Source organism: Malurus melanocephalus, unplaced genomic scaffold (genome assembly GCF_030028575.1).
Source record: "Malurus melanocephalus ecotype Western Australia unplaced genomic scaffold, MMel_1.1 scaffold_655, whole genome shotgun sequence".
NCBI classification, from domain to species: domain Eukaryota; kingdom Metazoa; phylum Chordata; class Aves; order Passeriformes; family Maluridae; genus Malurus; species Malurus melanocephalus.
In genome coordinates this window covers 187,484-210,775 of record NW_026623887.1, presented here as the reverse complement: position 1 = coordinate 210,775, position 23,292 = coordinate 187,484, and the positions used below count along the sequence as shown (strand labels likewise).

The window sequence follows — 23,292 nt, the reverse complement described above, 5'->3', positions numbered from 1 at the left end:
ATACAAATAATAAAAGCTAAATGTTAGAGTTTTTTTCAGAAATAGCCTTATTTTCTGACAATAAAAGCTAAATGTTAGAGTTTTTTTTCAGAAATAGCCTTATTTTCTCGTAATCATTTACTTGTGTCATCATTGTAGCAAATGCATCTTGCCCTCCACTGAAACTATTGAGGGCTGGGAATGCTGAACGAAGAGTTGAGAGAGATAAGTTGCCTTTTCACCAGCAGAACCTGGGTAGTTCTTTTGCTCTTGACAAAAATAGGATAATGATGATTTTTGGCCCACACATGTTCCAGTAAAACAAATAGACTCAGAGACTGAATGGCTGTGTTAGGCTTTTCTAACATGCTTGTAGCTCCTCTGGACATACTAATCAGTGCTGACAAAATAAAAAAAAAAAAGTTTTAAACCAAAGACTGATTATTATGCTTGACTTTATACAAYACACTTAGAAATAATCACAGCTCAAGCACTCAATTCCTGCAAGTGATAATACTTCTGATKATATTTAAAGACTTTGCACATTAAGAGGGTGGACAAAGCCTCTGAAGTTTTTCCTCCCCAAAGAAAATTCCCTCAAGAGAATAAAGATTGAATTCAAAGAGTGTCATATTCCTATTAATAGCCAAATGGGAGATGAATTAATCTGATCAAATCCTGTAATTATTACCAGGAGATATTGATGAAATCTCAGTGTAATTTTCTATTCCTAATTTCTTTTCCTATATATAACAGTCTGCAAAGTGCTTCAGGGTGCCTTTGAATGAGAGTAGCAGATATTAGTGTGAGATTTATCATTGTTTTGATGATGATCATCTACTTAGTCTTTATGAGCATCCTGTGGTATGTAAAAAAGAAATGCATTATACATGTGTCAGCAAATGACATATTCAAAGTAAAGATGAGATTCTGTATCATTATTAATTTGTTTATATAATGATTTAATACAGCCCGACTTCTGCTACTAGAGTAATTTATTTTCTCTGGAAATTATCACTTAATTATCAGTYCAGACATACAAAGTAAAACAAATAAAGAGCATACTACAGGTAGGAATTGACTCAGTTTTAAGAGATATGGTTTCATGAGYTGAGAAACTGAAATTGTTTTGATAATTCAAATAAAACACCGACTGGACTGAAAATATAGTGTTAAGCATAGATCATTTAGTGATTAGCAGTGGTTTGAGGAATACAAACTCCAAAGAGTGACCATTTCAAAGGTGTAAAATTATCCACCTCTCACAAGAACATGCTTTTTACTATGCAAACATCTCTGTATCCTACATTTCCATTATCTATCTGAGGGAGGTATAAAGCAGTTTAGCCCGGTGAGTATCTGCAAATGAATGCCTGTAAMAACATTGTGAAGGGCACAGACACGCCAAATAGTGGTATTTTCTCTCGTCCAARAATATCTGGCAAGAATTTTATTTGTATTAAAACTGCTAAGGAGAAYGAATATTACAGAGAATTTAATGAACAATGCAATTTTGGCAGCAAATGTAATAATCTGGAAGTGAGTTATTGGAAATATGCAAGCTCTAATTAACAGGATTAAAAACAGGGCAAACAAAAACTAGAATAAGTCTTGAAAGATTTTGATAAAATTTAGCTAACTTTTYAATGGACATACTGTGCAGCACAAAAGCCATGCTTTTAGTTTCACGCTGTAGCCAGGGCTCTGYCCTTTGGAATTATAAACTGCAAACCATATACTCTAGGAGAGAAGTTTTTATTTCCACTGGATTTTGCTATTCTCAGGGATTCTTRCAGCTTTTTGTCCCTTTCCCACATATCTTGTCACCTCAGATGCCCTTATATGTTAAGTTGGAGCTAATGACTCACCCTTGATTTGTCTGACAAGGGGTATTATGGAAAATTTCTCATTACTGTACAGGGTCATAAAAACTGACAGACAATCATAACTCAATTTTTTTTTTTTTAAACACTGGCATTGGACAGGATAAGACCCTAGGAAATACATGGTTCCTAACAGCAAAAAGGAGGAACACTTACAGTTAAGAGTGATCTCAAGGCAATTAAACTTCTCTAGGATGCATAAAATACTTCYATTTTTGAGAGCACTCACTACCTGAAAGTCTATACAATTTGATGAAAAGTCATCTAATCCCAGCTTCCAAATCACTTGCATAAATCCATACTTCGACTTCTATTAGTAAAGATAAATTATGCCAAAGACATGAGGCTGATGGTGCAGCATTCACAAGTAACCCTTGTTTAGAATTTACAAAAGATTGAGTAGATTAAATTAATTTAATAAATAAACATTATATTCACAAATAGCCCCACCAGAAGAATGATAAACAAATGTAAKATATCCTCAATGACAATGAACTCTACAAACCTATTCACATTAAGCATAAGTTGCTAAATGACTTTTAGGATCTCAAAAACTTCTTTGATGGAGTAATCAATTTAAATTAGCCATTCAAAGATGTTTAACTGATGCTTTCTTCCTGGGATTGAGACTTAGAGCTCCTTTTTTACTTTACACAGCCTATCCCTCCCTTTTTACATTTACAAAATGCAACACTACATTAGGAAATAAATTTGCTCATTTGGACGCCTCTCAAATCTTACAAACCCATTATCCTCAAATTTAAATGAGTGTTAATTTAGATAATTATAAAAATTATTCTAAGCATTATATGCTTTAACAGTGATTAGAAAATGAATACTTTGTAAGGTATACAGTCCATAATTCAAAAGTTTTCTAATAAAATACCTTTAAAAAAATTAATAACATCTTGAATTTTTTAAATACAAAATTTAAAACACCATGAGTCTTTCAAAGCCAGTCTGATAAACAACATCCAGAAGGACCAGGCATGTGGGACTGAACTCCATAGTTTTAAGATGCTTGAAGCTGGAACTGTGTCACCATGAAATTTGTGCAACCAGTTTGGCGAGAATAAAAGAAATTTAGGGATTCTCTTCCTTTGAAGTACAGCAACTCCTCTGACTTGACTGTTAATTTTTCTTATTTCTATACTGAGATATTTTAAGAATGAAAACTAGTAATTCTACCATGCTGTAATTGATCTTTGCATCTGTCAACAATTTAATCAATTTTATGTCTGGGTTTCAATTTTTTTTAAGTAAGTCAGGGTACATATGTGGCATTTCCTTCAGAAGAAATGCTAAATTGGGATGTCCCTTTCACCTTGGGTAACTTCAGAGACAAGATTACTTGGGATTCAGCTGAAGCTAAGAAAAGAAACTCCTGTRAGCAGAGAGCTGAAAATGGATATGGGAATTTTCGAAGGAAAAACTGACAWTGGAAAGGGCAATAGCTTGCTCAAATAATTTTTTTTTCTCTTCAATTTCATTTGACATTTAAAAAGCATTATTAGTATTTGGTCTCAAAATATTTCAAAATTTGAAAATTCTTTTAAAAAATAACGTTTATAAAAATACTAAAAATATCCCACAATTAACAATGCTGAAAAACCTTTCTAGTCATCCTAAAGTTTTAAATGTTTTGTTTTATGRCAGAAATGAGAAAATCATGAATCAGTCTACTGAGTATTACCACCACCTGTTTTGAAAATTACCTACTTTTAGGTAATTTAGGTAAAACACCAAGAATTTTAATTACACTTCTGTACATCTGAATGCACCAGAGTAATGGTAGCATTTTGCTGTATGGACACTAGAAACATTTATCTAATGAAATGTGTGTTTTTAATTTATGCGTTACTGAACATTCTGTTGCAAGATCTATACAGGTAAATGATAAATTTTTTGCAGCCTCTATTCTACTGATTAGCCACAAGCCTTTGGATCACATCCTATCAAATGATCRGACCAAATGTACTTCTGGCAGGATTTTTAGGGCACAAAGATCTGTATTGGAAGAAATATTAAAAATCTCGGAGCAGCAGCTCAGAGGCTTCATTTTTTGGAGTTCTTGACAACTTTGACAGTTTTATTTTGTATGACTGAAARAGCTAAATAAAAATAATTGACTATGGCATGACAAAATAACAGATGGCTGTAGTTAATGCTGACTTCAGCCCCTATGTGCCTGTTGAGTTCAATATGGTACTGAAGTGGGAAGTTTGTGTTGAATTTGGTCCAGGAAACTGAAAGAAGTGTGATACTGCATCCAGAAATGTCAGTAAAATCCAATTGTATAARCATCTTACCCTTCCACTGGCACTTCTTGTAGCATTTATCCTTATATCCCATCTCTGCATATACTTCATACAAAAATGAAACCAWTCTGTGGTAAGCAATATGGGGAATATAAGGATGCTGTGATTTAGCTCATGTCTTGAGCTGCTTGTACAGTTTTGACATAAAATATTTTGGGAAAAGATGCTACTATTTGACTATTTATTTCCTTCCTGTAAAGGCCACAACCACATCTGTACTGATTTGTAAGAAAACTTAGGTATTTGAGCCTATTTTTCAATTAGCTCTCTCCATTCTGCCTGACCCYAACGTTTAATTGCACCAGCCACTCATCTTACTTTCTGTATCTATAATCAGGTCACATTCTTTAAATGTTGTCTTTTAAGGGTGTTGCACATAATCTGTGCCCCCTCAGAAGATCTCAGTTTCAGTCCTTATAGGTAATTATCACACTGTGCTTTAATTTTGTCTCCAGTCTCAGCCCCAGGAGAATGTTTCCCATTTTGCYTTCATGAGTGTGTGCAAGAAAGCAAATCCCCAGGAGTGCTCCTTCTCTCAAAGTGGCATTTACCCCATCAGARCAGATGACCAGTTTTATTTAGGCTTTCTTACATAGCACACACCTTGTACAGCTGCAGCTCCTTCCTCATCACAAGGACTTCTTAACCTACTGCTGTTTGAAGCTGGAATCAGTGATCCTACAATTTTTTTTTCCTTTCTGCTTATCTAATAAATAGAAAATTTGTTTCTAACTGAAAAATGATTAGTGAAAGTAATTTAAAAATGAATTTGCATCATTGCTGTGATTTTTTGATTTGCTGTTGTCATTTGTTTGACCTATGAAAGGTAGACTCTTTAAATGATCCTGCAAGGGGCAGGTAGATGGGGAATAAAAAGCTATTTCAAACATGCCCAAGTCAAATGGAAGAAAAAGTTTGTAACAACCATCGCCAAAAAAAATATCCTACCAAAATGAAACCTTAAAGGATTATTAACAAATGCTGCAATAAACATAATGAATGATGTTTCTGTGTCTACTGAGGAAGGAAAGTGGGATCTATTATCATGAAAGCATTCTAGTTAGAAGAATTAAATATGCCACTACAAAACATTTTAAATGTACACCCATTCATCAGAAATAATTATCTGAAACTGAATGCTCCAAGATATTCAAGCACATTTAAAGCAATGGCACAGCATAGAGGTAATTAACAGCTGTCTTTATTCATTGTGTAAACACTTTGCTATCAAGCACAAGCAAAACTAGGGTGCTTTCCCTCTGCTAGTAAACATGCAYATATATCTCTCAAAATTGATTTAATTTCAATTAGGTTCCTTTTTTAGGGCTTTTGCTAAAAAGATGGATGACCTTGCTTTCAAGTGATATGCAAATTTATCGGTAGGTTAATTTCTTCCTGATCTTTCCATGTTTTTATGATATTTTTACCTCTTATTTCCTATGTATATTTCCACACACAGAGGGATATTTGTAGTAACTTGGGAAATGAGAAAAGATATTGCACAAAGAACTTACTGGAGTTTTAAAACAAATTGTAATTCCTGCAATGTGTACTACTGTGTCACCTCCAGAGGCAGCTGGGTTCTGCAGCACTGTACACAGAGATTCCCTCACTGCATTTGCTCAGAACATTATGAGAAAACGAGTGACAGAGATTAGGATTTGAGCCACAGGGAAGGCACAGTAGGCCACACTTTGTGCTAAACATTAGGCCRAATGCAGATGCCCTTGTTTAGAAAAATCTGTTTTGCTATGCTGACTGTAGCATGTCAAGCATTTGTTTGGCGTTTTGTTGATCACACTTATACAGGATTAGTRACCTATTCATTAGCCAGATTGCTCCACTTTATTGCTCTGATGCGTTTCCATTATCCTTTCTGTTAGCCTTTGAGCTCAACTTTCCTTGCATTACATATCACCACTTTTTTTCTCAAYGAAAGATTGGCACAAACTTAGCAGAACTCACCATTCATTTCCTAATTCAATTCCATCTGCTATTCCTAGCACAATACTTGATGGATTCCATGAAATTTTTTCTACCAAGTCTACTGTGACAGCCTTGACTGCACAGACTGAAATGGCTCTGGACCAAAAGTTTCTAACAACCTGTGGCAATAYGGTCATGAACAAAGGAGGCTGATGCTGAAGTGAGTGAGATTCCCCCTCTCTCTTATATATTAGAATGGTGTTTTTCTGGAGTCCAAACAATTTTGGGCAGATTTTACAGAGAAGCTGACTCTGAAACAACTGGGTTGTGCTTCTCTGGTATTTCAGACTGTGACAATTTTTTATCAGCATTAGCTGAAGAYAGAAATTAAAATATAATATAACATAGGTCCATAGGCCTAAGGCTCACAGTATTCACAGAGGGTGCACTGAGGGCCTTGCCAATGTGCCTAGGTATGCTAATTTTTCAAATGATGATGTATTTTTTCTTTTCCAACAGCTTAAATGCAGTTTATTGCAGATGCTTCTTGCCTYAAAAAAAGTCWGTGAGATAAACRTTGCCTCATGGATGTAGGGATACCAAGAAGTCCATCACTTCTACCTACAGCAAAGATTGTGCAGGCAATGCAAGACAGRTTGCAGTCACTGATAGCAACTCTGCTACTGCAGGCAGCCACATCACCTAATCTTCTGCAGAATCTGGACGTGTCTGCACTAGTTTAATCCAGGAGGGAGCAATTTTCCTCTACAGGAGCTCCTCTGGTGTTATGTTTTGGAATTGTGACCAAASCAGTACAACAATTTTTGTTATTGCCCAGCTTTGCTTRCAGAATCAAGGCCTTTYCTGCTTCWCACATCGTCATGTGAAGGAGGAAGTTGAGAATATTTTGAGTGATGACATTTGTCTTTCCAARTAGTCATTACRTGATGGAGCCCYGCTTTCCTGGGGATAAATGAATGCCACTTCCCCATGGGAAGTGGTAAATGAATTCCTTACTTTGCTTTGCTCAGGCATGCAGCTTTTTATTTATTAAAAATCCTAATAAGCTGTCTCTGTCCTAACCCACAAGATGYTGGACTTTTTCAAATCTCTTCATCCCAGCGAGGGTCTATGAGCAAACTGCTGTGTGGAACTGAACATCCTGCTTATGAAAAAATTGTCTGTTCTTCCCCAATACCCTTATCTAAAAGCTATTCCAGAAGTGCATTCTTCATTGAAAATGTTACAGGGTGCACAGTGCTTGCAGCATCCATTTATAGAMCTGTTTTCCACAAATCTGTTAAATCTTTTCCTGAATCTGTGTCTGCTTGCACAGCCTTCTTTGGCAGCAAGTTCCAGAAGTTTACTGGAAAGTTTTAATCAAGTCTTGTCTCAKATAACAGGTTGGTCCCAGCTTTTGGTGTCTTGGTGCTTTGCTCATGTGCACTGTGTAACTGTGTTCTATTGCATGTGAACTTCCCTTCTTTTTTTTTTTCCTTTGGCAAAAGACAAGAAATGGTTCCATGTGCAAGCAACAATACCCCCGTTCCTTCTGAGCAAGGATTTTCACTGCCCTTGAGGGCACAAACCAGAAATGGGGTCAGCAAGGAAATTATGTTCAGGTTATCTAACAAATCACTAAACCACAGAATGGTTGGGATTGGAAAGGGCCTCCAGAGATCATCCACTCTGACCCCCTTTGTAGTCTTCCAGAAAGGTGTGAGTTAATAGTTTTCAAAGATAATTTTCTTTAATAAGACCCCATGTTTACAAACAATATGAATCTGGTTTAACATTATAGAGGAATCACTGATAATAAAGCAACAGAACCTGGAGATTTGCTGATACATTCTTCAGCTGTAACAGTATAATTTATACTGAATTTACATGTATTTATACAAGGTCATCAGTGATTTGCAAGCATTAATATATCAGCAGCAGAAACTGAAATTAGATAAGGATCATGAGGAGTTAGGTGGTATAAATTTTTAAAGTAAATCACTAGAAGGTTCTTAAGAAGGTTGAATAAGTTAAGAAAGTTAAATAACAGCAGGTTGAGTTGGCTAGCTAAAAAACTAAATCACAATTTTCTTCATTGTACAGCTAAACAAAAGTTATAACTAGAGCTRTAATCATCAGTATGTCCATTTCCCCCTGCAAATATGAACTATTTCAGTCACCCATCATTATGTATTTTCACCTATAAGGGCTGCATATTAAAATCTGTTGGAAGACAGAATCAGCATAAATATTGTATGTAGTAAAATACAAGATTAGCACAGGCATTCAAAAAACATACAACTCGCTTAAAAACTGAAGATGAACTACTACTGTGATAATGAAAGCAAAAAGAAAAGAATGTTTTCTCTACATATTGACTCCTTATAAAGTATATTTCATCATGTTTTGCAGATGGCAAGAGCAAAACTGACATTGAGTCAGAGAAGAAACAGACCCTGAATTTTACTGAGAACTGCAGCTTGTTCAGACTGCTTACACAAGGAAAGTGAACCCACTCATAATCCACCACAAGTGTTGTATTTGTCTAGGAAACAAAACCAGCTGTCAGAAAGAGGAAAAAAATGTTTCCAGATGCTATTGTTTAGTTTTTTTTTGTTTTGTTTTGTTTTTTTGTTTCTGTTTTTGTTTTTTTTGTGAGAGGTTTCTATTGTTTTTTTCCTTCCCCTGATAGGCAAAAGCATGCGAACAAATAAACACATTTTGAATCACAGTATTCTCTTAGCTTCTCTCAGTATTTCTTTCAAAATACTGAAAATCTTAGGCCTGTGATTTTACAAAGACTTTATAGTCAATCATAAGATTGTTGCATCATTTTGCAGCTAAATTAAATCTAACTTCAGGAAATGCACGCAAGCAAGAAACAACACTTTAGAAATATTATTTAAAAATAACTGGAAGATCCCAGCATTACAAAGCCTGACCCTGCAAACTCTGCAACTAGGCTMTTCACTATTCAACTTGGACTGCATATCGGATATACTAGAATCAAAATTTATCCCTTACCCATTTCCTAGAAATGAAATAGGGAATAAAAACCTGAAGTATGCGCTAGTAGCATGCTGTAGCTTTCAATGCCTTTACTTCAGACTTTTTCATCTTCTCTATAACTAGAGTGCTCTTCCATGGCTACTGGAAAGACAACTGATTCCCCAAAAGGTTGTTAGAAATACYTGCTTTATTCAGCAACAGCCAGTTTAAATCAAATGTTCCAGTCTGTGAAAGGGTGCCTGTCATCCTTACATCACCACACCATTACATCATGACAGTGGTCAAACACTGGCACAGGTTCTCCAGAGGGATTCTAAAATGTCCATTGTTGGAGGTGTTCTGGCCTCAAAKGGACATGGTCCTCGCCCAGTTTGATTCCATCATCCCTGAGCAGCAGGTCAGACTACAAGTCCTCAGCAGGTCACATTCAGACYGAATTGCTCTGTGATCTGATGAGTGTGTGTTTGTATAGATGGGTATAGGCACCTTCAAAGAGTCTCCAAAATTATGTGTCTTTAGGAAAAGTATTTAAAAGCTTTTTCCACCATGCTTGTGCTCCTCAATGATTATCTCTGTTCTTTACTTTAGCATTAAGCAGGTCAGTGTTTGTCTTCATTCCAAACATGATTTTGCTTTTTTTTTTTTTCCAGGTTTCAGAACAGAGGATGACATTTTTTCCTGTTTATTATTTGGACTTGCTCTGATTCACAATCATCAGATATAACTTAACAGTTAAAAAAGTGATACTAATAAAGTAAGGTACTAACCAGTATTTCTGAGCCTTCTGTTCATATTTGTCATCTATCTGCTCTCTTGATTCAAGGAATTTACATCAGTTGATGTTATCTATGTTGTTGGATTTTTCAAGGTCTTTAAAGGAGCACACAGTTTCTCTGTTTTTAATGTTAGGGATTAAAAATTTCTTTTTCTGGGCTWTGGGGTTTTTTATTGAATGAAATAGAAGCAGAACACAAGGTCAGTTTTAAAAGTATTATTTGTAAGTGTGCTGTGCAAATCAGGAGTGTGGTTTTTGATTCCTGAGTCTTATGAAATATTTTAAACATTTCTAGTACAATTTTCTCTCACGAATAAGTATCTTAGATTTGACATAAGATACTTGAATTTATTCTCTTTTCCAAAATGTTTTAACTCAATACATGAACTCTTGACCATTAAATGTCATTATGACATTTTATGTCACACCTAGGCAATAACTGGTTTTAGACACGAGATTACATATTTAGTCATAGCATTTCAAACATTTCTGCTTCAYAGTAATAATACTTAAAAATCCATTTGTGATTTTACATTGGCAAGAAAAAACCTTTTTTCATCATAGATATAGGTTTTTTTGTATTTACTGKTTTTTTCATCACATTTTCTAACACTGCCAGCATATTTAATTTTGTTAACTTTATATTGGCCTGCTTGCTTGAAGATTTGAYTTTTAAAAAAAAATTAATTTGCTTTGCTTTCTCTCTAATAATTTGTGTAAATGAATATAGATATCCTCAGGTACTTCCATAAAGACAACTGGATAACTTAAGCAACAATCATAACTCAAGAAATATTTTGTTCCCMTAATCTATGTTTTAACATAGTCCTGTAAACAACTTACCTTTGACCAAAMGTTAAGCAAAAAATAACATTTGTGATAAAGGAATTAGCATAATTAACTGTCCTGAGATACTGGTTTGGATAGAATCATTTCCTCCCAGTAAAACACTTCTTTTTCAGCAAAAGATGAAAAAAAAGCCACCTGAATTCCATCAGGAAGCTTGTTTGTATAGTCTCACTTCTACTGGAAAGAATCCAGGTAGCATTTTAATTCCAATTTAAAGACTTGAAAAAACTGGAGTTAAAAATGCAATGAATTACCCTAGACCTGACTTACTAAGTCTCCATTGCATACTCAGACAGCTCTTAGAAACTTTGTAGGATCTCCAAGGATTGCATTTTCTACACGTAGTAATTTTCATAAGTATGGTATTCTGCATGTGAACAGGAGGTAGGGGAAAGAAAAATAGCTGGAGAATTGGTGGTGGTGGGGTTGGTTAGGGGAGGCAAAGAAAGTTGCATCTGGGACAAAATGCCTAGCCATAATTAATTACAGACAAATCGGAATTTTGAATGCTTGGGGCAAACTAGGAGGGAGACATGAATCCACACCTGGTCCACGATATTAAAACAATTTATAGAATTTAAGCTTCTTTTACAAGCCTAATTACAGGAAAAATAAAAAGTAAAAGTAGTCTCCCTTTTCTCTAGGTTTGAGAACCATCGATTTTTGCCTCAATTTTCAGTCTTTATGAAAGGTTTCTTGATTGCTCTGAGTGTTTTTCACAGACAGAGAACGTCATCTTCATCTTTACAGTAAAATAATGCATTATGCATTATACAACAATCATTCCCAGCCAAACACAGTCCTGCCAGTGAGTCTTGCCAATTTTTATTTTCTGTTTCTTTATCAGGGCTTTTGCAGTGGTAATAGTCGGCTGGGCAAGATGAGAAAAAGACGAGGAACAATTCTTCCTTCAAATGTTGCCATGTTGCAACCACCTCAGTGATGAACTGACAGGATATTTTGATCAATTGCCCTGAAGACAATATTCCCATCAAGCCTGGGTCCTGATACAAAAGATGTATCTTAAGGGCTTCTGAGTTCTTTCTTCTCCAAGACCCTCACTTTTCCCCCTCCATGTTTATTTCCATTCACCCCCATATCTATCTATCTGTCTATCTATCTATCTATCTATCTATCTATCTATCTATCTATCTATCTATCTATCTATCTATCTAATCTATCTATCTATATCATTTATATAATCTATATCATCTATATAATCTCTATCATCTATATCTATCTATATCTATACCTATACCTATACCTATACCTATACCTATACCTATACCTATACCTATATCTATATCTATATCTATATCTATATCTATATCTATATCTATATCTATATCTATATCTATCTATATCTATATCTATATCTATACCTATATTTATATCCAAACAAAAAGTGGTACAAAGAACAGTGGCACAAAGAACAAACAGCGAACACAAATACTTATTTTGTTTACACTGGAGCCTTAACACCTTCAACTTGATGGACTCCCTTGTGATTGTTTCAGCTAAAATACGACTCTAATAGTAATAACAGCCAAGCATGAGCTGCAGTCTTCATCTGTCCTGTAACACAGGCTGTCATACATTTCAGACGTCTTTACATCTGACTGCCCTGATTCAGAAATAAAAAAGCCAGGCAATTCGTACAATTTGAGAAGAAAAGCATACTCTTCAAGACTTAAGCGGCATCAGGTACCGAGTGAAATACATTGGGCTGGCCAGCATTGCGTTGATTTCATCTTCATAGCATGGCACAGAGGGCAGAGTTATTAGTCTTTAAGCTAGCCCATAAATAAAAGGTGGAGGAGGAGAAAATAATTGGCAGCTGAAAGTTCTGCAGTGCACAACACTCAGTGTACCCTGCCCTTACCTGACAAGCTGTGACAGTAAGGTCGTTTGCTTTAAAGCTAAGACTACAAGCTTTTCATTCAGACTAAAAAGTCTGCATTCCTCTATGCAAGGTGTAGTTGACATTTCTGTTCTTACTCACTTGATTCATCACTCACACTAGTCAGGAAGTTTAATAACGAAAAGTATACAAATGTACTGGGAATTATATTCAGATCATCTGCATGGCAGAATTAAAAATCACATATCTGCCTGTTCACCTGTTAATTCAAAAGCCTCTCAAATTTTTTTTTAGAGAAAGATAGGGCACTTCTAATAACAGCAAGAATATGCTAGAGAATAATAATTGCAAACACCTAATTCTGATAGATTTTTTTTTCAGTGCTGCTGTTGAGTGATTTTCTAAGAGGAAAAGATCTGGATGACACCATCTATCTGTGACTAGTTGGAACTGAAGTCGGGAAAATCTGGACAGCAGAACTCAGAAGTGAAGTTGGCAGCAGGATCAACTCACTTTTTGTCTCACAGTGATTTACAGAGCAAATTAATAAACAAAGATAATGTCTCATCATCGCTTTCCCCTTTAAGTTCATTCATTACTGCTAGTACTGTGAAAGAAATGAACCTGAAGTCAATGGAAATCATCTTCATCCTTAGGAGGTTGTTACAGCTTGGCCATTTTCACATTTACTGCAAGGTCATCATGCATGAGGCAGTACAGAATCCTGTTTCCTCATTATTAGTTTTTTATTGATTGCATGAAGAAAAATCATCATAACTGCACAGTAAGTGCACAGGACTGAATAAATACACCGAGTAAGAAGGGGTATTTTAACMAAGAAAAGGCAGGTTGCCAAAGAGTTATTTCAAAGCATATCAATGTCCATATTTTCCTGAATTTTCAGATTTGGAGAAAGTTAAGTCTTTGTTCTTCCCATGTCTGGTCACTGGCCATGAGCAACAAGTCTTAAGGGAAATGCTTTCCTTACTGTCAGTGAGTAGGATGACAGATAAAGTCCAAGAGGGATCACCTTTCTAGAAAAAAGGCCTGAATCAGTTCTGAAGGTGAATAATACAGAAGGGAAAAGAGAGAAGGCACAAGTAAAATTTGAATGCTTTATGATTCACTGAATCTTGAAATTCCTACACCACTACATTTGTATCAATTCAGGATGGAAATCTGTCAGTTCCTGTGAGCTACACATCATAGGTGTTGTCAGTACTTGCATGGAACATCTCTAAAAGAGAGAGCAATCTGGGTGATCCTGATTTTGTCTGGATTCCGGACTGGAGCTGTCAGCTCATTAGAGGCAGCTCCACAGAGCAGGTATTGCCCTTCAAAGTCTACATAAAAGCAGGAGCCCAAAAACTTACTGTGGAAAAGATGCTATGCCCTTCATCTGCCTTTGAATTAACTTTTAAATCACTAAAAATCAGTTTTTTGTACACACATTTATGATAGTAAATAGACAACACTGAGGAAAGAAACCTGTCCTTTGTGTAAGGCAGCCTTATGTAACAAAACCCTGGTCAAAACTAGAGTCCTATGGTAGTATTAAGGAGAATTTGAAAGGTGCTACTGAGCACTTCTGTACCATGGCCAAGTGTTCCAGTACACAATTTCCATCTCTCAAACTTTTAATCTGTTATCAGTAATAAAAGAATTCAGTCTCGTCTTGTGGAAGAAGTGGAAAAGAGGAATGCATAATGGACAAACACAAGGTATGTATAGTTTCTATAAACAAAAACACAGAATAGGTTATAAAAATAAGAGGATGGAATGCATTTAAGGATGATTTCACATTTTTCAGCATGCAAATTCTGTTTCAATATTACACACCTTTTACAACTGATGAGCACAGCTGAGAAACACAGGACAGACAGCAGCCTATTTAATACCCAGTCACTTGACCCTTTTCCCTACTGGGGTAATTTTAATGACCAAATTGTAACTGGGAAGAATGAACTTCCTGGCCTCTGGCTATCTGCTTGTCTRTTGGTGAACTATTCAGCTCAAATCTATCATTGGTTTGGAAAAGAAGTACTACCAGCTGTATTAAATCTAATATTTGCTAAGGTATGAATGCTTGACTTTCTGTCTTTAGTGTCTCCATGCAAATTTTTATTCTGTGCCATTACATACGGTCAAAGTGCTAAATTTTGATTGACTGGAAATATATTAGGTTCAATGTCAATGTACTGAGGAACTCTRCAAGGTAACCCCAAAAAACTTGCAAAAGCCTGACTGGATTTGTAAGAGTACAAGAAAAAYCACCACCAGAAGTAGTGCAATTTGTCAGCTAAGTTTCCCTGCCTTCATTCTCAAAACTGATTGATTCCTTAATCATAAGTAAAAAATCAGTCATGATATTTCAAGTTTTATTTGATTAGGAGATGTAATTACTGCACAGAATTACAACACAAAACACAATTACTAATTGTGTTTTTTGGTGTATCATTTCAAAGATGGCCTTTAATTTCGCAAAAAAAAAAAATATTGAATTATACCTTTCAAAGTGGTGTGGCCTAATTCTACAAAGTTTCCTCAATTTCTAGGAAATCATGGTTCATCGTCTGGTAAAGATATGAAGCAAAATAACAACACATCACAAATCTTACTAGATAGCTTTCTGTTTTTTTTTTTTTTTTTTTTTTTTTTTTTTTTGTTTTTTTTTTTTTTTCTGGTTCCATGTATTTCAAACCAGTGTGTTTTCTTGTTAAATACAGACCTCTGTGTTTTAGCAAAAATGCCTGTTTTGCAAGTTACTGTTTAAATATGTRCCTATCATGTAAAAATGCTTGATTTTTTATGTCGTTAATCTGTCTAGTTATATTGGAATCTTTTCCTGTGTATATCTATATCTCTTCATAGGGTGTTTCTACCCATGCATGTTACTCAAAATAACTTTAATAGCCCTTCAAGTTTTTTTAGGTATACTTATATTTGATCCCTTTTACCTCTGTATGATTTCTCTACATAATGCTAGAAATACTAATTAAATTTACACAAATTGGACCAAGTAGAGCCAATTATAAGTTCTCACTTTGGTTTTGGTTTTTGTTTTTCACAGAGAATGTGTAGCCTAGTCACTTCTGATCACATAACATCTCTGTGGAAACTCCAYTTGCTGCCTAGATGGGAAAGTAATGGAAAAAAAAATCCAAAGACATTATTAGCTGCTTCTAATGAAGGACAGGAGAAGCCAGAGTCTTGTAACAATCCAGCTCTMTGCTTCAGTAGCTCTGTTACTGAGAGCACACAAGGTTAAAGGACAGATGGATTTTCAAAAGCGCCTAAGGGAGTCAGGAACTGAAATATCAATGATTTGGTGGTAATTAGTACATACTAAACTTAAGCTTGATGGCTACCTATAGCTCCAGGAGCCTTTAATATCCTGTTAAATCTGGGTACAAATGACCCACCTGTCATTGCCCCAGCTTCAGGGCTGGCATTTTAACATGCCCCCAGATTCCTGTTACTAGAACAACTCATGTCATTCTGAGCTCTGTTTAGTCATCTTCCCATGACCTGGAATTTTCTTTTGAAACTCCCTCTGTAGGAGAAGAGTTCTGAAGGGAAGAAGGATGCATCCTGCAGAGTGTTCTGTAAAACACCTCACAAAAATAAAGCAATTTGGTAAGCTCTGGAGAAAGAAACTTTAATATCCAAACTCTGAGATTATAAATAAGTTTCCCTCCACTGATTTTCTCCATTTGTCTAAAGCACTTTTATCTGCAAATTCTGCTTAAACCCTTTTGATCATCTTTTGGGGCACCAAGTAGTTCTTGAAAGATTAGGAACCACATCAGTCGTCAGCAGTGAGGTCCATGACTTTGTAATCTGAAGCGCATTCACATCAGGAACTGCTAAATGAAAAAGCTTCTTGTGTCACCTTTCCCAAGTAAATCCTTGAACAGCATCATATTATAACTCTTCTGACTCGTAATAAAAAACATGGAGCCTGTGGTGCAGAAAGTTTGGCCAGTCTGAGTGTTTAACTGACGTTAGGGTCAAATGAGAGTAGKAATCAAAATTTATTTGCAGAGCTTTACATTTGCTACTTAATTAGTACAGCAYGTCTCTGCAGTGCCAATCATTTTTTAAAAGGAACTGCCTAAATTGTAATAATAATGTTTTTATTCAAATAAGATTTTTTTTCAAAAGTCTTACATTTTACTTAAAATTAATATATTGATTATAATTTTATTAAACAACAATCCAGAGAACTTCTTGCTGCTCATAACAGCTACCTTTATTCTCTCAACTTTGAGGCAATCGGACTTTAAATGTGAACCACACASACTTTAAATAAATTGTCTTTATCAGCAAGCAAAACTAACCTTTTTTATATCATCTAAATCCATTTAACTCYGAATTAATTTCATTTTAGGCACAAATCATAGATCATTTGTAACTAAGCATCATTTTGACAGGATTACTCTGGGTGAAACTTTTCCACCTTTGTTTTTTCTTTATAATGGCAAAAATAATTACTTAATACTTACATTGCAGCAACAACATGAGTTCTCATAAGAAGCAGGTTTTATTTCAGACTATGTGGGCAAATACACATAAATCTGAATTCCATATCTCATATTCCCTGCCAATATCTACCATTTGGTTTATTTACCATCCAGCATGATAATCAACACATTAGGCATGTGCTAAATAGTTCTATAAATACTATATTCAGATATACAAGGTAATGTGAAACTTTAAAAATCTTTAATAGAAAAACCATCCAGATGTAAGGTTTACCAAGCCTATGGTATACACTAATCCCTTGGAAAAGTTATACCGTGAATCCATAATTAACATAGCTGATTCTCTACTTACAAGTATTCTCACATACTTGGTTAAAAAAAAAAAACAAACCAAAAACCAGACATAAAATTTTGGGTAAAAAAGCATTTCAGGTTGCATAAAGAGCTTTGATTAGTCCACTGTTCCTACTATCATGATACGATCCTTGACTAGTCACTTATTATTTTTTCTGGAGGGCTTCAGCATTATTCTGTATAGGAKGCAGACAATACTAATTTAGCATAAYATTGCCCACACWCCAAATTTACACTCATGCTTCAATATGTGAATCTCATTTTACATCTAATGTGTTATTTCAAATCTTTCTACAAGACCACATTTTCTCATTGGATTTTTTTTTTATAGGGCTCATTAGCACAGCAGATGATTGCTTCATAAATCTACCTCTCTTTGCAATACCTCCATGAGGGAGTATCTGGCATAATTTGCATTCCACAGTTTGGATGTTGAGGCTGAAATATGTTAAGGTTAAAAACACTTGTACTTATTGCTCAATCTGAGATGCCCACAGGCGCTTTTTTTTTCTTTTTGCTTTGAATGACTGCATTAGATACATTCAGWGAGTGATCCTTAATTCTGGTCACAGCTGTGAATGTTTGGTATTTTCACAAAGTGGACTTCTGGGTTTCCACTAGGTACCCAGAAAATTAGGATCAGACTAATGACTGTTGTGTGAAAAAATATTTTATCTAACTGAGGAAACATCATGCAGGAATGTGGTTCCAGAGGCAGGATGGGAATCCAGTTCTCCAGGGGAACATTCTCCTGCCTTTTCTATGAAATAATGTGTCAAACTGTAATTACTCTCTTAATTTCTGAAACAATTTCTAACTTCTACAATAAAAATTGTGATGCCACAATTTTATACTGCTTATACTGCTTCATTCTGCCTCAGCCTGACCTATTCTTCAGTGGCTTCCCAATTTCCTTTAAAAATCTCTCTCTTGAATCTTGYTCTTCTTCTTCACCTTTTATTCTCATAATTTCTACAGTCTTCTTTTCCCATTTTACTTCCTTACCTTTTCTAGTAAAGTTATTGCTCTGGCTGCTGCCTTCTCCCCACTGTATCTTCCCTCTGCAGCCACCCAAAAATCTCCACTGCCTGGGCAGGATCACTGTGGGTTTATTACAACCAAATGCTGCTCCCAGCTATGGACAAGATATGCAATTACTGCAAAAGTCCTGYCTGGACTCTCAGCCACAGTTTGGCATTTACTCAGCCCCTCTTTTTTAGGGGACTGTAAATTCTTCTAAAATAAGTTGTGCTGGTGAGCTGTGGTGGCAAGCTGCATTGTTAATATATGAACTGAGACTCATCGGCTCATCATAAACTCTTGCAGATTCTGTGGTCCAAACCAGGAGCTGTTTTGCTCTCACCAGAATTGAGCACAGAAGTGTTGGAGTCCCCTGTTGAATTCTGCCCAAATGATTTAAGTCATTGAGGTCCCCTATCCTCTGGAGCTCACTTGCTTTTTAGGTATTGGTGAACCTGGCTAGAAAAAAWTCCTAACTAGGACTCCTCAAAATAACTCCCAAACTCAAAAGGTATGACTATGGAAAGGACTAGATTCTGCCAGAACCAAATTCAAAAAATACATCTTGAACAAAGGTTCCTTTGTTCAAGAAARTTTCCTTAAAGACTATAATAAAGCTTTAATTTCTCCCTGTGATTTACACACACTACWTATTAATATATCATATCCCATTGTATAATTGCTTTTCATAAAAAGTCCTATAATAAATGTCCTGAAAAAATTCTGATTATTTAGAGAAATAMAGTCTATATTTTTGTATGAAGTTCTGAATAAACAGTTGCATATATTTTATGATAAGCTTTTTTTTTTTAGATCGAAATCCAATAACCATATGAATCTATTTATTAGTAGAATCCACTTAATCTCGGTGTKCATAAGGGATGCAGAGGTTACAGACAAAGATTATTGAGTGAACACTGCTTATTGAATTATCATCTGTGACTCTTGGAGAATCTTCAAGAAGAGATCAGAAGTCAATGCCATTTTCCCCACACATTTCCCTTGGTATAAAAGAAAACAGTCAACATATGGTACAGAGCCTATTATTCATGGATATGCATCCAATGCCTCAGGCAACAAAAACTATAAATGCTCCTAAATCTACMATTGTTGTAATTATTATTACAATATCTTCCTTTTATTGTCACCATTTTGACACTGAACCAAACTTCCATCCCTCGTGCCACACTGCTCTGGTGCCTGGGATTGAGTTGGAGTTATCTGAATTTATATTTTTCACTCTCCCTGTGGAATTCTATCTCTGAAGTTTGGCAGTGTGTGTGATTATCCTGTCTCTAAAATTGACTCTTCTGTGTCTGTGCTGTTCTGAAGTTCATTGCATACCATARCTAACAGCATATCATCCTAACAAGGTCAAAGCTTAGGATGACAATATCTGTGGCAATATTTGATTTCCCATATCCTAATCTACCATTTTTTGCAGGGCCTGGAAGATTTCCTTTATTACTCTATCTTTGTATTTCTTACTTTTCATTCTTGCAGTTCACACCAAGCACGGTCCTGYTGCCATCCAGAGGGATCTTCATAAATGGGAGAATTGTGTTGACAGAAATATGTGAAATTCAACAGTGAAGAGTGTAAAACCTTGCACCAGGTGGATATYCCAGTGTCCAGTAGATACTGGGAGCCACCCAGTCGGGAAGTAAYTTGGCAGAAAAGGCTCTGAGGGTCCTGGTGGAAGCCAAGGTGAACATGAGATGGCAAAGTACACTTGAGGCCAAGCAGGGCAACAGTAGCCTGGGGTGCATCAGGCAAAGTATTGTTAGCAGATCATAGGAGGCTGCCTGCTCAGCACCAGTGCTCCTCTGCTCAGCACTGGTGATGCCACACTTGAAATCCTGGGTCCAATTTTGGGCTCCCCAGTCCAAGAGAGAGATGGAATTACTGAATGGAGTCCAGTGAAGAGCCACTAAAATGACAGAGGGACTGGGGCATCTCTCCTATGAAAAGAAGCTRAGGCAGCTGGGACTGTTCAGCCTGGAGAAGAGAAGGTTAAGGGGTGTCTTGTCAATGTCTATAAATACACGATGAGGGAGTGGCAAAGAGGATAGAGTCAGATTCTTTCCAATGGTGCCCGGTCCCAGGACCAGTGGCAACAGGCACAGGGAAGCTGCGGAGTCTCCACACTTGGATATATTAAAAAGCTGTCCAGACAAAGTCCTGGGCAATTGTTTCTAATGACACTATTTGAACAGAAGGATTGAACTAAAGGAATTCTGAGGTGCCATTCATCCACATCTCTTCTATGAATCTGTGGCTCTGTGTTTCTCCCTTTTMTTTTTTTTTTCTTTTTTCTTTTTAGTCTCTGACATACCACCASAGTTCTATAGCTCTACATTCATTAACAGCTGTAGAATTTCTCAATTAACACCAAATGGTTTAAGAGCTGGTATTGAGTCAATTATCCACAGGTTGCTATTAATGGGAGAAATGTTTACAGAAGTATAGTTTCAATATGCCACTGAATATTGCATCCCATGTAATATAGAATCCTGCCTGGCATGATAAAAGAGACACAAAGGATTAGYAAACAGAAGTGTTGTAAGACCACAGAGAGGGTCTTACATGAAATGATGATGAGCTTTATGCAGTCTATTCATGTTCATGGGGAATATCAAGAAGTAAGTTTATTTTTTTTTTCTGCCTTTATTAATTAGCTCATGCAAAGCCCAGTAGCTTCCTCTGAAATATAGACTCTGGTTTCATAATATGCATTGAGTCTAGTTCTTAACATATTTTTCTCATGAAAGGATAATGAGAGTTTGAGGCACGAGATGCTTGATTTCAATACATATCAGTCACATTAAAATGCAACAGCAACACTTAAAAATGAGAAATTCTGGGGAAAAACAKGAAGTTGCAAAGATAAAATTATTTCTGTATTGTAATATAACTGAATCTRATGGAGAYAAAGTTGTGTGAGTGGCCGAAATGCTGGCATTTCCTATGAGGAGTTTGCAATTTTAGCATTCTTTTCTATAGCTCAGYGGGCTTGAAAACATAAATAGTCCTTATATTTGACAGTCACACATGCCAGGCATAAAATGGAAATCAATGCATGGGTTGACATTTTGCAGGAGGGATCACCAATATATTTTTGCCTTTGTTCTTTGGYAAAAAAGGAAAYAGARAAAAAAAGATATATTCAGAGTCATGACAGTGTCATAAAAGTTAAGAGATTTGGTAATTGTCATTCTGCTGGCTTGTAAAGCACTCACCATTGCTTGTAATCAGCATCACAGTTGCAGTAGTACTTGGGATCCGTACAGTTGCGTTCGATGCCACAGGCACATTTTTGAATGCCAGGTCCTGATCCGCCCCAATAGTAGTGCTTTTCRTTGGCTTTTCCAACCCACCAGGTGTATGGATTCCCTTCTGCAAGGAATGAAAATACAAAGTTATGGTGCATCAAAGAGGTAGAGCTCYGTAAAGCATTAACTGAGCTGTTTAATATGCAAATGTAACAACACATAACGAGCCATCCCGCATTTCTGGCAAACAAATGAATYCATTATTACTGAAGGCATTCAAAGGACCTTGCCAGGTACAGAGAATACATTTTCTTTTCTGTATTCACACAATTTCTAATGATTGAAATGATTTTTTTTTTAATCTCACATTCTCTTTGTTTAGCTTTTTAATTGTACTGTTTGTATAATGAGAATGTGAGCAGATTCCATAATTATTTTCCATTAATTTCAAGCTCGCTTTCAAACTCAAGCTATCAGATGGATTATTTCAATATTTGACCTTGAATGCTGCACAGAAAGATGTGTTTATTTTCTCTTATTTATTTATTTATTAAATAACAAGTTTTAATTGAAAATTATTCTGCCTTCACTGGAAAACAAACATGTTCATCATGCTCTCTCCAGCTGGTGTAAACAAAGCATAAAGAGATATTGTCAAACTCCAACAGCACTTAAGCATTTAAGAAAAGTCCTTTTTTTTTTTTTTTTTTTTTTTTTTTGTTTTTTTTTTTTTTTAGTTTAGAAATTACAGGGTTTGTATATGTCACACAGATTTTTTTTTCTAATTTTATCATTTTATTTTTTATTTTTTTTTTTAAATGTTATACCTTAGCAGAGATGCACTGAACTTTGATATATAATAATATTTCTTCATGTTGGGTCCATAACTTGATATTTTCATGTACAGCTCTGAGCTTATTTCTAATCCTTTTATACTAACTAAGCCTTTACGTGTAAATAAATAAATAAACTCCCTCCACKCTAATTTCTAATTTGAAAAAAATTCCCTTACTGGAAAATACTTTTTTTATTCCTCTGKTTCAGGAAGACACGCAAATAAGAACTCAACTTCAAACACAAGTGAATAACTCAATCAGTATCAATKATAGTGATTTTTGACATCAAAAAATAATGATTGACCTCAATCTATAAAAATGTTGTGGTTTTTTTTTTTTTWAATGACATTTTCCCCTCATCTAATCTGCTGCTGGAACTTTTATATTAAATGGAATTAAGCTATGCAATTCACTTATTAATAAATTTTACCAGTAAAATCCCATATAATACATATTCCATTTCCATAATTTTCTCTTTGCACACCTCACACATTCCCTCAAAACTACAGGCATAATCTTTAAAACAATCATTTCATAATTAGATTTGATCATTTAGACCACAAGACTACTTATTGCCGCCAGAAGCTGAAAGTAATTCACACCAAACTCTGAAGAAAACGAAACTCCAGAGATGAAGAGAACAACAAAATATCTACACATATGTTTAAAGAGTACCAAAACCCAAATTATGCAGCTCTCTGAAAACACTTTTTTTCAATGTATTTG

General features: G+C 35.5%; 1 protein-coding gene across 1 annotated transcript in view; it reads right to left on the bottom strand.

The window, feature by feature from the left end:
- Positions 1 to 23,292, bottom strand: part of LOC130583991 (contactin-associated protein-like 2) — a gene marked incomplete at both ends in the record, with an annotated part of 278,907 nt that overhangs the window by 102,728 nt on the left and 152,887 nt on the right. Inside the window, one exon of the mRNA XM_057383713.1 lies at positions 21,698 to 21,854. Coding sequence (XP_057239696.1) covers positions 21,698 to 21,854 — 157 coding nt within the window. The remainder of the gene's footprint in view (positions 1 to 21,697; positions 21,855 to 23,292) is intronic.